Source organism: Ornithodoros turicata, chromosome 1, assembly GCF_037126465.1.
Source record: "Ornithodoros turicata isolate Travis chromosome 1, ASM3712646v1, whole genome shotgun sequence".
Classification (NCBI taxonomy): domain Eukaryota; kingdom Metazoa; phylum Arthropoda; class Arachnida; order Ixodida; family Argasidae; genus Ornithodoros; species Ornithodoros turicata.
In genome coordinates this window covers 98,785,204-98,799,697 of record NC_088201.1, presented here as the reverse complement: position 1 = coordinate 98,799,697, position 14,494 = coordinate 98,785,204, and the positions used below count along the sequence as shown (strand labels likewise).

The 14,494-nt window shown below is 43.5% G+C and overlaps 1 protein-coding gene across 2 annotated transcripts in view; it reads left to right on the top strand.

Annotated features, from left to right (window-relative positions):
• Nucleotides 1–14,494, top strand: part of LOC135378503 (solute carrier family 22 member 13-like) — a 102,899-nt gene that overhangs the window by 85,801 nt on the left and 2,604 nt on the right. For both annotated transcript variants that reach the window (XM_064611548.1, XM_064611549.1), the window contains exon 7: nt 11,623–11,837. In XM_064611548.1, coding sequence (XP_064467618.1) covers nt 11,623–11,837 — 215 coding nt within the window. The remainder of the gene's footprint in view (nt 1–11,622; nt 11,838–14,494) is intronic.

The window sequence follows — 14,494 nt, the reverse complement described above, 5'->3', positions numbered from 1 at the left end:
CGACAATTCAGCTATTTTACAATAAAAGACAACCACGTAATACCTAACGTTTGCTGCTGATGGACCTTCCAGAGCACGTGTCAAAGGCATCGTGGGACGCGTTACCATCATATAACAGTCTGAATGGCACATGGGTCTTGGCAAAAATATTCCACCTCAATCTTACGGATGACTAATTGTCTGCAGGAAAAGTAACATCCGTTAGAGTTTCCGTTCTAATGGAGTTTCTGTTGAGCAAGCGCTGGCGCTACGTACAGATAGGTCAGTAGTATAGATAGGGTGAGAAACTCAGACATGGCCATCAGTGCAGCGCCACCGTCGTTTCTGGGCCGACTTCACTCGTGATTTTTTCCCGCGGGCGGCGCGTATGCGAAGGGTTGTCCGCACGCTTATAACCTGCATATACGTGCAAAGAGGAGTCACACGCAAAAGTACAAGTTGAAACATATTTATTGTACATAATTTCAAGCAGAATAGCTAAGTTGAATATTAATTAGTCAGATTTTTATGAAGTGATCGGTGATCGGCACGTTAGCGGAGGACCGTGCATTCATTTACCATCGCGCATTTTTTGTAACCTGAGCCGACTTCTTTGGCAATTTTTCCGCCTGGACCGGCTTTTTTTTTCAGGTGGTGCGTGAGTGGTTTACATGCAAGTAGGGACGTGCACACTGTCGTCCCAGCCAGGCGATGAGAGCATCACACCTGGGCCGACTTCTTTGGCAATTTTTCTCGCCTGGGCCGACTTCATTCATAACTTTTTTTTTGCTAGAAGAGCCGTGTGGTAGGAGATTTACATTCCAGTGAGGACATGCGCACCGGCAACCCTACTAAGCGATGGTGCTGTCACACCTGGGACGACATCATTTTCATTTTTCCCGACTGGGCCTACTTCATTCATGTTTTTTCCCGCTACAACAGCTACGCGGTGGGCGATTTACATGCAAGTATAGAGATGCACAATGCCAACACAACCAAGCGATGCTAACATCACACCTCGGACAAGTTCACAGGCATTTTTTCCTTACAACAGCAGTGCGGTAGGCGGTTCACATGCAAGTATAGATATGCAAACGATAGCCATACGTAAAAGTACAAGGCAAAGTATATTTATTGAAGCAAAATTGTGGCAGGAACTATGTTGTGACACTGTGTGATGGAGGAAAACCCAGCCGAAAACATGAAACGGAAGAAACACAATACAATACATATAATAAAGAATAGACTTACTTATTACAGGTATGATGCAATAGCATTGAAAAGGTATCACACATCAAACACAATACTTGTATTAATGGTAATTGTACACGCAAGTTTTCAATGAGTCAGAATTATAATGGAGTAGCACATTTAATCAAAGATGATATTCGTAATCAACAGGATTACAATCAAATTGCAAATTGTATTATAATATGTCTGAGACGTGACCACAATGATTACAGTTTCTATTAGATGTAAGCATTTCAAACACAATAGGGAAGCTGAGTTGAATATTCAAACACGACACAATTAATCACTTTCTTATGACGTGAATAGCGCATGTGTAAGGAAATAATGAGAAACATGACCAACAGCTAACACAGCCAAACCCGTGCATCACCCAACAGATAAACAAGAAAGACACACTGGAAAATAATTGACAAGCAGTCTATCAAAAGAGAAACATTAGAAATTCAATACTGTGACTAGCACGGGCTTAACGCTGAATAACAGAGAAACACTCAAAACGGTGCATGATCCAACGCGTAAACAACTGATGCATGCAGGAAAATAATAGCGACACAATCTATCAAAACAAGAAACATTACAAACACAATAACGTGAAAGAAATAACGTAAAGGGAAATAATCTATCGTGTGACCTATGATAAGATCATCCTTGCGAGCTAATCTAGTCAAACAATGTGCAGTTTTCATTCAACTATCACTATAAACATTACCTTGATGGAGGTATACAACAACAGTACAACCAAGCCAGCTATCTTTTGCTACTTGAGCCTGGTGGGGATGCACACACACACTTTCTGTCTATACAGCCCAAAGTGAAGAAACCACACGTCCTTTGTCAATCTATGGGGTGGGGTACTCTCTCTCTCTTTCACATTCTTTCCTCCAAAGGGGAATATTCTTAGGACTGGTCAAGTTTGTACAGAGGCGAATTTTTTATTGATCCACTATTGCAAATAGATGTTCGCATTATTCGATACTCAAGAACACAATAAGGATTCTATCAAAAACGAACAGTAGCACGCAAAAACAATCTAGGAACAGACATTAATATCACGGGAAACTGACATGTACATATATATATATATATATCTTGAAAAGTTGGAGTTGGATCGGACGGCTACGTAATTATAGTTGAAATAAATGGGAGACAGAAGACGAAAGTAGGGGAAGTAACAAAAAAGGGGGTTTATTAAAACTTAAAAATCATAAAACTTAGGGAGGATGTCTACGTTACGGCGGAAGCTCCGCCTTCTTCGGGACAAAAGAGCTAAATGTGGCCACGAGGCTGATAAGGGGCTTGAGAATGACGTGGTCGGTTGGGGGAAATTCCCGCCACCTGGCGGTTGTCAATTGGGGAAATTCCAGAGCGTTTCTGTGTCAGGTCCAGGAGTGGGGTCATCGTCCTTGTGGGTCAGTGGGGACCTTGATCTGGCTGAAACGAGAAAAGGCAACAGGGTCTTATCTAGGTTGTTAGACTTCTTATTGTTGACAGCATGCCAGGGTCCTCGTTAATGGCCGATCGGAATTTGTAAATTAGGTAAGATTCCCGTTGTTCCCGGGAGCGGTCGGAGGTAAAGTTCGACTGGAGAATAAAAACTGAGGCTTCGTTGATTGAATGTTCTGGTTGTTTGAAATGGCGTGAGACTGGGAGATTAGGTTTCTTGGTAACATCCGATCGGTGATTGTTGAATCTAATTCGGAAAGAAGTTTTTGTCTGACCCACGTATTGGGCCCGGCATGTGTTGCATTGGATTAGATAGATAACGTTGCATGAGTTACAGTCTACGTCTGCGTTGATCTTGACGGTAAAGTTGGAATTCGTACTTCTGACCGTTTGTGCGGTCTGCATTAACTTGCAAATCTGGCATCTCTTGCCATTACATGGATGACAGCCCGCCGGAGGGCTAGTGGGTTCGCCTACTTTAGAGCGGACCAAGCTATCTTGTAAGTTACGTGTACGTCTGTAAGCGACACGTGGTGGATTAGGAAATATGTTTTTCGTGCGTTCTGACTGGAGAAGGATACTGTGGTGGCGGCTAAGTATGTTGTTAATGTTTGGGATATTTCCGGCGAATGTTACAGTTAAGTTCACGGCATTACTTTCTGATTTGTTTTGTGTTGTCTCCAGTAAGCTTAGACGGTTTGCCTTGCGAGCTCTGTTGAGAGCATCTTGAACTAGATCGGGTGGATACTGACGACCGACAAAGGTTTGTTGCAGCTGTTCTAAATTTCTGTCCAGATCGTCGTCATTCGAGCAGATTCTCCTATACCGAAGGGCTTGACTATAGGGAATGGCCAGTTTCGTGTGGCGAGGATGACAACTATGGAATGACAAGTACTGCTGAGAGTCTGTGGGTTTACGGAACAGATCAGACGTTAAAACTCCATTGGTTAGCTTAATTTGAACATCAAGAAAGCTAACAGTGACGGCAGAATAGGTGTGAGTGAAGTTAATAGAAGTATGGAACTCATTGAAATCGCGTATAAATTCCAATAGGCTGTCTTCCGAATGTGGCCAGATCATAAATATGTCATCAAGGTAGCGCTTGTATAAAGTGGGTTTGTCCTCACGCGTGCTCAAGAATGCTTCTTCTAGTGAACCCATAAATAGATTTGCATAGTTTGGTGCCATTTTAGTGCCCATAGCGGTGCCGTTGACTTGTAAATAGTGGCCATCGTTAAATTCAAAGTTGTTGTTCTTTAGGATCAGTTCTAGTAGAGTAGATACGACAGATGGATCACAAGAAGAATCAGAGTACTTTGAAAAAGCCGCCTCTGCTGCAGCTATGCCATCATCGTGGGGAATATTGGTATACAGGGAAGAAACATCTAACGTAACTAGGAGACTAGATGGGGGTGGCTGACATTGATTTAGTATTTGCAGGAAGTGATTGGTATCCTTGATGTACGATGGTAGTCGCGGGGGTATGTCTTTAAGAAGATGATCTACGAAACTAGAGAGTTTTTCAGTGGCTGTCCCATTGCAGGAGACGATTGGACGTCCGGGGTTCCCCGGTTTATGAATCTTTGGGAGCATGTAGAATCTACCTGGCTTTGAGTTACGGGGAAGAAGGTATTCATATACCGCCGAATCGATCTTCTTTGCGGCCTTTAATGCCTTTAGATGTTTTGTGATATCTGAAACAATCTGTTCCGTGGGATCAGTGTCTAAAGTTTTGTAAAACGTGGCACAAGCCAATTGTCGCAGTCCCTCATCGATATAATCCTGCATATTCATTACGACAATTGCACCACCTTTATCTGCCCTTTTGATTATTAGGTTTTTCGATTTTTTAAGATGCGACAGACTACTTTGCCGTCAAGCCGAGCAAAGTAGTCTGTCGCATCTTAAAAAATCGAAAAACCTAATAATCAAAAGGGCAGATAAAGGTGGTGCAATTGTCGTAATGAATATGCAGGATTATATCGATGAGGGACTGCGACAATTGGCTTGTGCCACGTTTTACAAAACTTTAGACACTGATCCCACGGAACAGATTGTTTCAGATATCACAAAACATCTAAAGGCATTAAAGGCCGCAAAGAAGATCGATTCGGCGGTATATGAATACCTTCTTCCCCGTAACTCAAAGCCAGGTAGATTCTACATGCTCCCAAAGATTCATAAACCGGGGAACCCCGGACGTCCAATCGTCTCCTGCAATGGGACAGCCACTGAAAAACTCTCTAGTTTCGTAGATCATCTTCTTAAAGACATACCCCCGCGACTACCATCGTACATCAAGGATACCAATCACTTCCTGCAAATACTAAATCAATGTCAGCCACCCCCATCTAGTCTCCTAGTTACGTTAGATGTTTCTTCCCTGTATACCAATATTCCCCACGATGATGGCATAGCTGCAGCAGAGGCGGCTTTTTCAAAGTACTCTGATTCTTCTTGTGATCCATCTGTCGTATCTACTCTACTAGAACTGATCCTAAAGAACAACAACTTTGAATTTAACGATGGCCACTATTTACAAGTCAACGGCACCGCTATGGGCACTAAAATGGCACCAAACTATGCAAATCTATTTATGGGTTCACTAGAAGAAGCATTCTTGAGCACGCGTGAGGACAAACCCACTTTATACAAGCGCTACCTTGATGACATATTTATGATCTGGCCACATTCGGAAGACAGCCTATTGGAATTTATACGCGATTTCAATGAGTTCCATACTTCTATTAACTTCACTCACACCTATTCTGCCGTCACTGTTAGCTTTCTTGATGTTCAAATTAAGCTAACCAATGGAGTTTTAACGTCTGATCTGTTCCGTAAACCCACAGACTCTCAGCAGTACTTGTCATTCCATAGTTGTCATCCTCGCCACACGAAACTGGCCATTCCCTATAGTCAAGCCCTTCGGTATAGGAGAATCTGCTCGAATGACGACGATCTGGACAGAAATTTAGAACAGCTGCAACAAACCTTTGTCGGTCGTCAGTATCCACCCGATCTAGTTCAAGATGCTCTCAACAGAGCTCGCAAGGCAAACCGTCTAAGCTTACTGGAGACAACACAAAACAAATCAGAAAGTAATGCCGTGAACTTAACTGTAACATTCGCCGGAAATATCCCAAACATTAACAACATACTTAGCCGCCACCACAGTATCCTTCTCCAGTCAGAACGCACGAAAAACATATTTCCTAATCCACCACGTGTCGCTTACAGACGTACACGTAACTTACAAGATAGCTTGGTCCGCTCTAAAGTAGGCGAACCCACTAGCCCTCCGGCGGGCTGTCATCCATGTAATGGCAAGAGATGCCAGATTTGCAAGTTAATGCAGACCGCACAAACGGTCAGAAGTACGAATTCCAACTTTACCGTCAAGATCAACGCAGACGTAGACTGTAACTCATGCAACGTTATCTATCTAATCCAATGCAACACATGCCGGGCCCAATACGTGGGTCAGACAAAAACTTCTTTCCGAATTAGATTCAACAATCACCGATCGGATGTTACCAAGAAACCTAATCTCCCAGTCTCACGCCATTTCAAACAACCAGAACATTCAATCAACGAAGCCTCAGTTTTTATTCTCCAGTCGAACTTTACCTCCGACCGCTCCCGGGAACAACGGGAATCTTACCTAATTTACAAATTCCGATCGGCCATTAACGAGGACCCTGGCATGCTGTCAACAATAAGAAGTCTAACAACCTAGATAAGACCCTGTTGCCTTTTCTCGTTTCAGCCAGATCAAGGTCCCCACTGACCCACAAGGACGATGACCCCACTCCTGGACCTGACACAGAAACGCTCTGGAATTTCCCCAATTGACAACCGCCAGGTGGCGGGAATTTCCCCCAACCGACCACGTCATTCTCAAGCCCCTTATCAGCCTCGTGGCCACATTTAGCTCTTTTGTCCCGAAGAAGGCGGAGCTTCCGCCGTAACGTAGACATCCTCCCTAAGTTTTATGATTTTTAAGTTTTAATAAACCCCCTTTTTTGTTACTTCCCCTACTTTCGTCTTCTGTCTCCCATTTATTTCAACTATATATATATATATATATATATATATATAATGAGGAGAAAAGGCCATTAAAGAGTAAGCCATTAAAAAACAAGTAAATGACACTAGACGGCAAAACACAACACGGCGGCACAACACATGTCCTCTGGTGCTGTTGCATCGTTCCATGAGTATCTACATATATATATATATATATATATATATATATGTTTACAATTTGATCGTGCACTCCCAGCCAAGGACAGCTGTTTCGCTCTACTTGGAGCTCGTCAGCCTGGCGTAGGGAAGTGACACGATCTTGGGTCGGCACAACAGTGCGTCTCGGCGAGACGTCAATGTTCCACGGTGACGACGCCACCTGTGGAGGCCGCAGTGCAAGCTAGCAAGTACATATAAAAAGTAAAAAAAATAGCCGAAGCTCTGTAGCTGCACGTTGAGCATATGTTTACAATTTGGTCGTGCACTCCCAGCCAAGGACAGCTGTTTCGCTCTACTTCGAGCTCGTCAGCCTGGCGTAGGGAAGTGACACGATCTTGGGTCGGCACAACAGTGCGTCTCGGCGAGACTTCAATGTTCCACGGTGACGACGCCACCTGTGGAGGCCGCAGTGCAAGCTAGCAAGTACATATAAAAAGTAAAAAAAAAATAGCCGAAGCTCTGTAGCTGCACGTTGAGCATATGTTTACAATTTGATCGTGCACTCCCAGCCAAGGACAGCTGTTTCGCTCTACTTGGAGCTCGTCAGCCTGGCGTAGGGAAGTGACACGATCTTGGGTCGGCACAACAGTGCGTCTCGGCGAGACGTCAATGTTCCACGGTGACGACGCCACCTGTGGAGGCCGCAGTGCAAGCTAGCAAGTACATATAAAAAGTAAAAAAAAAAGCCGAAGCTCTGTAGCTGCACGTTGAGCATATGTTTACAATTTGATCGTGCACTCCCAGCCAAGGACAGCTGTTTCGCTCTACTTGGAGCTCGTCAGCCTTGCGTAGGGAAGTGACACGATCTTGGGTCGGCACAACAGTGCGTCTCGGCGAGACGTCAATGTTCCACGGTGACGACGCCACCTGTGGAGGCCGCAGTGGAAGCTAGCAAGTACATATAAAAAGTAAAAAAATAGCCGAAGCTCTGTAGCTGCACGTTGAGCATATGTTTACAATTTGATCGTGCACTCCCAGCCAAGGACAGCTGTTTCGCTCTACTTGGAGCTCGTCAGCCTGGCGTAGGGAAGTGACACGATCTTGGGTCGGCACAACAGTGCGTCTCGGCGAGACGTCAATGTTCCACGGTGACGACGCCACCTGTGGAGGCCGCAGTGGAAGCTAGCAAGTACATATAAAAAGTAAAAAAAATAGCCGAAGCTCTGTAGCTGCACGTTGAGCATATGGTTACAGTTTGATCGTGCACTCCCAGCCAAGGACAGCTGTTTCGCTCTACTTGGAGCTCGTCAGCCTGGCGTAGGGAAGTGACACGATCTTGGGTCGGCACAAGAGTACGTCTCGGCGAGACGTCAATGTTCCACGGTGACGACGCCACCTGTGGAGGCCGCAGTGCAAGCTAGCAAGTACATATAAAAAGTAAATATATATATATATGTATATGTGTATATATATATATATATATATATATAGGTACTAACAAAATATGAGGCAGACAACGAAGATGTAGGAAGTAGAAAAAGGGGGAGTTACTTATTTACTAGTGGAAAGTTAAGGGGGAAGTCAACGTTGCGGCGGAAGCTCCGCCTTCGTCAGGACTGAAGAGGCGGAAGAGACTAGTAAATAAATAACTCCCCCTTTTTCTACTTCCTACATCTTCGTTGTCTGCCTCATATTTTGTTAGTACCTATTTAATTTCGCGGTCGCCCGAACCCCTTTCTTCCAGTATATTTATTTATATATATATATTTACATATCGTTTGCAGTGGGAAACATCATGTCATCAAGCGAGAAATATTATGCTACACTCAGCGGAAACAATACTCAATCAAAACGAGTAGCGTTGCAAATTTAATGTATTTCAGATTATTGTATTATCTTGCAACAGAAACTTCTACATAGATGAACCGCTCAGAGAAAACTACACGACAAATTATTTCAGGCAGTCCTTTTCTAATCAATCGAGAAATCAGCTGACACAACTATCATGCATACATTATTCTCAACTCACAAAATGTCGATCAAGTGAACATCTGAAACAGAGAAAGTCAAGTTTATTCAGCGACAGAAACAATACTCATTCGAAAACGAGAAACAAATTTGATTACACCGTTTTTTATGATAACTTCGCAACAGTAATTTCTACACGAAGCTCCAAACAAACAACACATCTGAAATGCAAATTAATGTAAAAGTTTTCAACAGAGGAAATCAACACACACAAAACTCAAAAATACCTTCCCAACTAGTAGAATATTTTAATTCACATCACTTGAGTAATCATCTGAAACAAAGTCAAAGCAGTAATTATTTCAGCAAACATTTTTTAAACAAGCAGCGTGAATACATAACAGAAATATGTCTTTTTCATTGAGGACCCACTAGTGGTTTCCAAAAATAAAGTGAGAGAGGGAAGCCGCTAACCATAATGTTCCCTTACACTTTCGCCAATGTTACTCCATAGGAAGTAGGGAAATTCTCCAGTGGTCTTGGTACACAATGTAGTTGAAAGCCATAAACTCGTCCCAGCACACCCAAGTCAAGATAGGGAGGGACGGATTCTAGTGCGGCCTTTGTACACAGCAGAGACAATGGAAGCGTACATTTTTCCTTAACCACCGCATCTTTTTGTAAATCATTTTTCATAATTCTCACAGTGGGATACTATTAATATTCCAAGCCTGATAACATAATAAATTTGTAATCAATAAAATGAGCACAGCTATGATTTAATTAAGTGTAGACACACACTAGGAACAGAAGAAACAAGGAAGTTTCAGCGAAGAGATGGATGGATTTTGTACTCGCTGTCATAGGTCATAATAGGACAAGATAAAAAGCTACTTCGAAAAAGAAGAGCTGCGAAATGATTCTATTATCAAAGCATTTCAATACGCCCTAGACATGGTCGTATTCGGAGATATGGTACAAATTACGTAATTGAAGGTGCAAGAACTTGTATGCCGAATGTACAATAGTTATAAAAATATTTTCACGTCAACACTGGGATTGATGGTGGAGTTTTTGAGGTTTTCTAACGAAGAATTGAAATACACTAGACCAGATGTAATTGTAATCATTGCAATGGGCATTGCATTAATCGAGATATCAAGTATATAATCAAGTATATATCGCACGATTCATTACGGATTTGTTGAAATTACACCTAACAATTGAAATGGAAAGTACATAAAAAAATCTTATCACGTGATAAGTTCCACTACAGTGTCTACACAATTATTTTCTTCTACCAGTTCTTGCAACGATGTCGTGTGAGCAGAAGCTCAAAATTGTCGTACACGGTCTGATATATCATCACTCATTGAAACTCAACGAACATATCAGTTGAGGTGGACAACCGGACGTAAGTAGTATAGAGTATAGAGTAGTATAGAACTCAGACATTGCCACCAGCGCAGCGCCACCGTCGCGTCTGCTCCGACTTTTTTCACGTATTTTTCCTCGCGCGCGGCAGGCGGCGCTCGGGTGGAGGCTCTTACCGGTGGGCGGAGCGTGGCCGGAGGGCTGCGTGCGCTCACCTGCTCACATTTTTCAGCCTGGGCCGACTTCTTTCATTATTTTTCAAAGTGTGTCGATTTCAATCGCAATTTTTCTCCTGCTACAACAGGTGTGCAGTAGGCAGTTTACATGCAAAGGATAGCCATACACAAAAGTACAAGTGAAAATATATTTATTAAAGTCATTAGTGTCGAGAATTATGTTCGACTCTGTGTGAAGGAGAAAAACTTAGCCAAAAAATCTGATGCAATAGCATTGAAGGGGTATCACATTTTTTATTAGTGATAATCACGTTTTCAATTAAGCAGATGGAGTAGCACATTTTAATCAAAGAATATATTTTTAATCAATACGATTACAATCAAAATCAAGTTTTATTATAAAAACTCTAACATTATTATACGTGACCACCATAGTGGAGTTTTAATTACAAAGTTCTGATAGGATGTATGTAACTTCAGGAACAATAGCTGGGCCCACTTCTCTAGCGATTTTTTTTTTCAGTGCGTGGTGGGTGGTGCACAGGTGAGGGGCTGTCCGTGTGCTTACCAGCGGGCTGAAGAGCTGAGCGTACACTTATGGTTGTACACATTGGGCTGACTTCTTTGGCTATTTTTCAGCCTGGGCCTACTTCGTTCGCATTTTTTTCATGCGGCGCGCAAGCAGGGGCATGCACACTGACAACATTGGGCCACATCTTTGGCGATGTTTCACCCTGGGACGACTTCGTTCGCAATTTTTTTCAGGTGGTGCGTGTATCAAAATTAAAGTTTTATTATAAAAAGTCTACCATTATTATACGCGAGCACCCGAGCGGAGTTTTAATTACAAAGTTCTGACAGATGTACGTAACTTCATGAACAACAGCTAATATTCCATTATGACACACATTTAATCAAAGAAAATATTTTTAATCACTATGATTACAATCAAAATTAAAAGTCTTATTATAAAAAGTTTTACATTATTATACGTGACCACTATAGTGGAGATTGACGGGCGACTCAGGTCACATGCAAGATATTTCAATAGAAGCTCGGCCAATCTTCAATCTTCATTTACATTTTGTCTCTACTCCTTTCATTCTTTTGGATCTGAGAACATTTCAAATGACGACTGACTTATAAGGCGAATATGTCTCTGTAAACCCCTTGGTAAACCCTATATTTACAATGGCTGACATATTTCTGTTTCCCACCAAAGTTTTATTATTATTCACAATAGGTGCATGATAACGATGTGTTACTACGTGGGCTCCCTGCACTTGGGTCGCTTGGGCCTCGACGTCTACGCCACGTATTCTGTGACGGCCGCTTTTGAGCTTCCCGTGAACATCATATGCATATTGGTGCTCGATCGCCTGGGGCGACGGTGGCCGAACTTCACCTTCATGTTAATCGGCGGTGTCGTCAGCATCATAATGGTCATCGTGAAAACAGGTATGGCATGATTTTAAACAAGCAGATGGCCTAATTGTTGCTGCCAAGCGTCGGGTGCACTATGCTCCCTGTACACATACAGGAAGAGACACTGGCCTCGTTCACATGAACCCGGGAGGAGCGAGTCGAGTTCACTATCGAGATGAGTCGAAACCACTGATCTCGATTGTAAAAGGCTGGATCGCGGATAGGGAGGCGTATTCCCGCTTGTTGTACCCAACTGCCCAAGTTGTGATGGCTAACTTCATACTTTATATTTTCTCAGCTAGTTCGATAGCCATTGTTCATAGTGCCAGGTAGGCGGTAATGCCTCAGTGAGGCATTACTTATCAGCATGAACGATAGCACCTGAATAATATTAGCTCACAATACATGTAAACTGCCATAAGAACTGTAAAAGTTTCCATCAAGTTTGCATACGAATGGCTGGGGCACTGAAGTCATGACGATATCAGCTATGTTTTACAAAATTCATACCTGGGTCACCCGAATCGAGGATAAGTGTGCAAGGCCATATCGACACGGATGACAGACCATTAGAGGGCGGATATGGGCAGATCAAAATTGGATCTGAGGGACCAAAATCTTGATTCCGACAAAACAACAGCCAGAAAAAGTTGGTATCGAGCTCATGTAAATGGAGAAAAATGTAATTTATGTTTCTCTACCTTGTGCTCCATAATGTGGAAGTGAAGTAATGTGAAGCAAGTGTACATAGTGAATAATAATGCTACTTAAACAACAATGGGACCTCGACCCTTATTGTGAAGAGGCACATTATTTCATTTCCCACATCGCCACCAGCAATGGTGTAGAGTATCGCCCTTGGCGACGAAGCTCCTCATTCACCATTTTTAAATGAAGTAGTTGTTGTTACCTGAACCACTTGCTTTCATTAAAAAAGGTAGTGTTTCTTCTACTACATTATAGCCCGGTTTCACCAAAGCCGATTAACATGAACCGAGTTAAACTGTCCCTTAACTGGATTTTAACGCTTAACTGTGTTTCACTGAAAGGGAGTTATTGTTACTGAATCATTCATCGCATCACCGATTAACGTTTGCAAAAATGATCCAGCGTTAACTTCAAGTTTTAGCAACGTTTGACCTCGGTTCAAAGTTAACCAACGTTGGTGAAACCGCGCCTTCGAGTGGCATTTTCGAGCTCCATGATGGAACTGGTTTATCAGAGATCCTGGACCAGAGATCCTATCAGAGATCAGAGACACTGGTTTATCAGAGGGGTGGGAGACAGGGCTGCAAAAAATCGAGCTCATATACGGCTCTGGTAGAGCTTGTCTGCTAACTCCATCACCAGTGGAATCAGCGCAGTAGCTATGGGCCAGAAATAGCTCGACATAGTAGAACACACACACACACATTCGATGATGATGGGGTGGGCGATTACCGCCGCTGAGGCGGTACACTGCCGTATTTCGCGTTGGGAAAGGATGAGGGGATGATGATTGGGGCTTTCAGAGTGCCGTCACCAGAGCGGTGGAGCACAAGTACTCCACCAGAAGCCGAAGGCCCAGCATCTGGTGGGCAGCATTCGACCTCGGTCCGAGGATCTTCGCGAGGTTGAACGGCCGCTTGCCAATGCGTTGCATAGAGACTTCCATTAGTGCACGCTCGTGCTGATATTGCCCACAAGCCAGGATGACGTGGGAGAGGTGGCCGTGCACTCCACAAGTGCGGCACAGGGAAGACGAGGTGGAGCTGAGACGGTGTTGAAAGGCAGGTGTAAAGGCAACGTTGAGCCTCATGCGGTGGAAGAGAGCAGTAAAGGGGCGAGGTAGTCGCGGAGGAAGTACGAGAGAAAGCGTGGAGTCTACATCCGAGAGAAGGGAGCGAGCAATGTCGTGCACTGAGTGTGCATCTTGATGCCGGTGAGTGTCGAGAGGAGATGTCTTCGGTCGCAAGAGGACATAATTATCGGGGGGAAAGCTGCGTGCTGATGGGCGCTGAATGCGGCTCTGTCTGCTTCCCCATTGCCGATGACGCCGATACGTCCGAGGATCCACTGCAATGCGACAGTGTGCCCTGAAATGGCCGCCTTCTGATAAACTTGCAGGATGTCAAAGACAACAGAACCGATGGACCCACGTATCCCCAAGTTGGCCAGACACTGGAGCGTGGGTCTTGACTCTGTAAAGACGACCCAGGACTGAGCTGGACTGGCTGATATTTTTTTGTATAGCAAATAGAATGGCGTAAAGCCCCGTAGCTCTCACCAGCCTGACAACCTTTCCGCGTATTTTGCCTACAGATATCATCCAACCCCCTGCACACACACACACACACACACACACACAAAGGAAAGAATAAGCAAATAAAATAATCTGAGAGTCTTTAAGTGTGGTCTACAATTGATATGAGCTGCTATACAACGCAAAATGGAAATTTTTACCATGTAACGTCTCGGGGGGTGCCATTTTTAGTTCATGTCTAAATAACATCTAAAACTGAAGAGGTCTAGTGGACTTGCAAATTGAGATGCCTACTAAATGTGTTACCGCGTAGAGGTCTAGTAGACATTTACATGCAGACATTCACCAAACATCTAAGCCCACAAAGGTCTAGTAGACGTCTACTTTTAGACCTAGCCCTAAAGTCTGAACTTATCTCTGTGTTAGACGTCTATTATCCCACCATGTG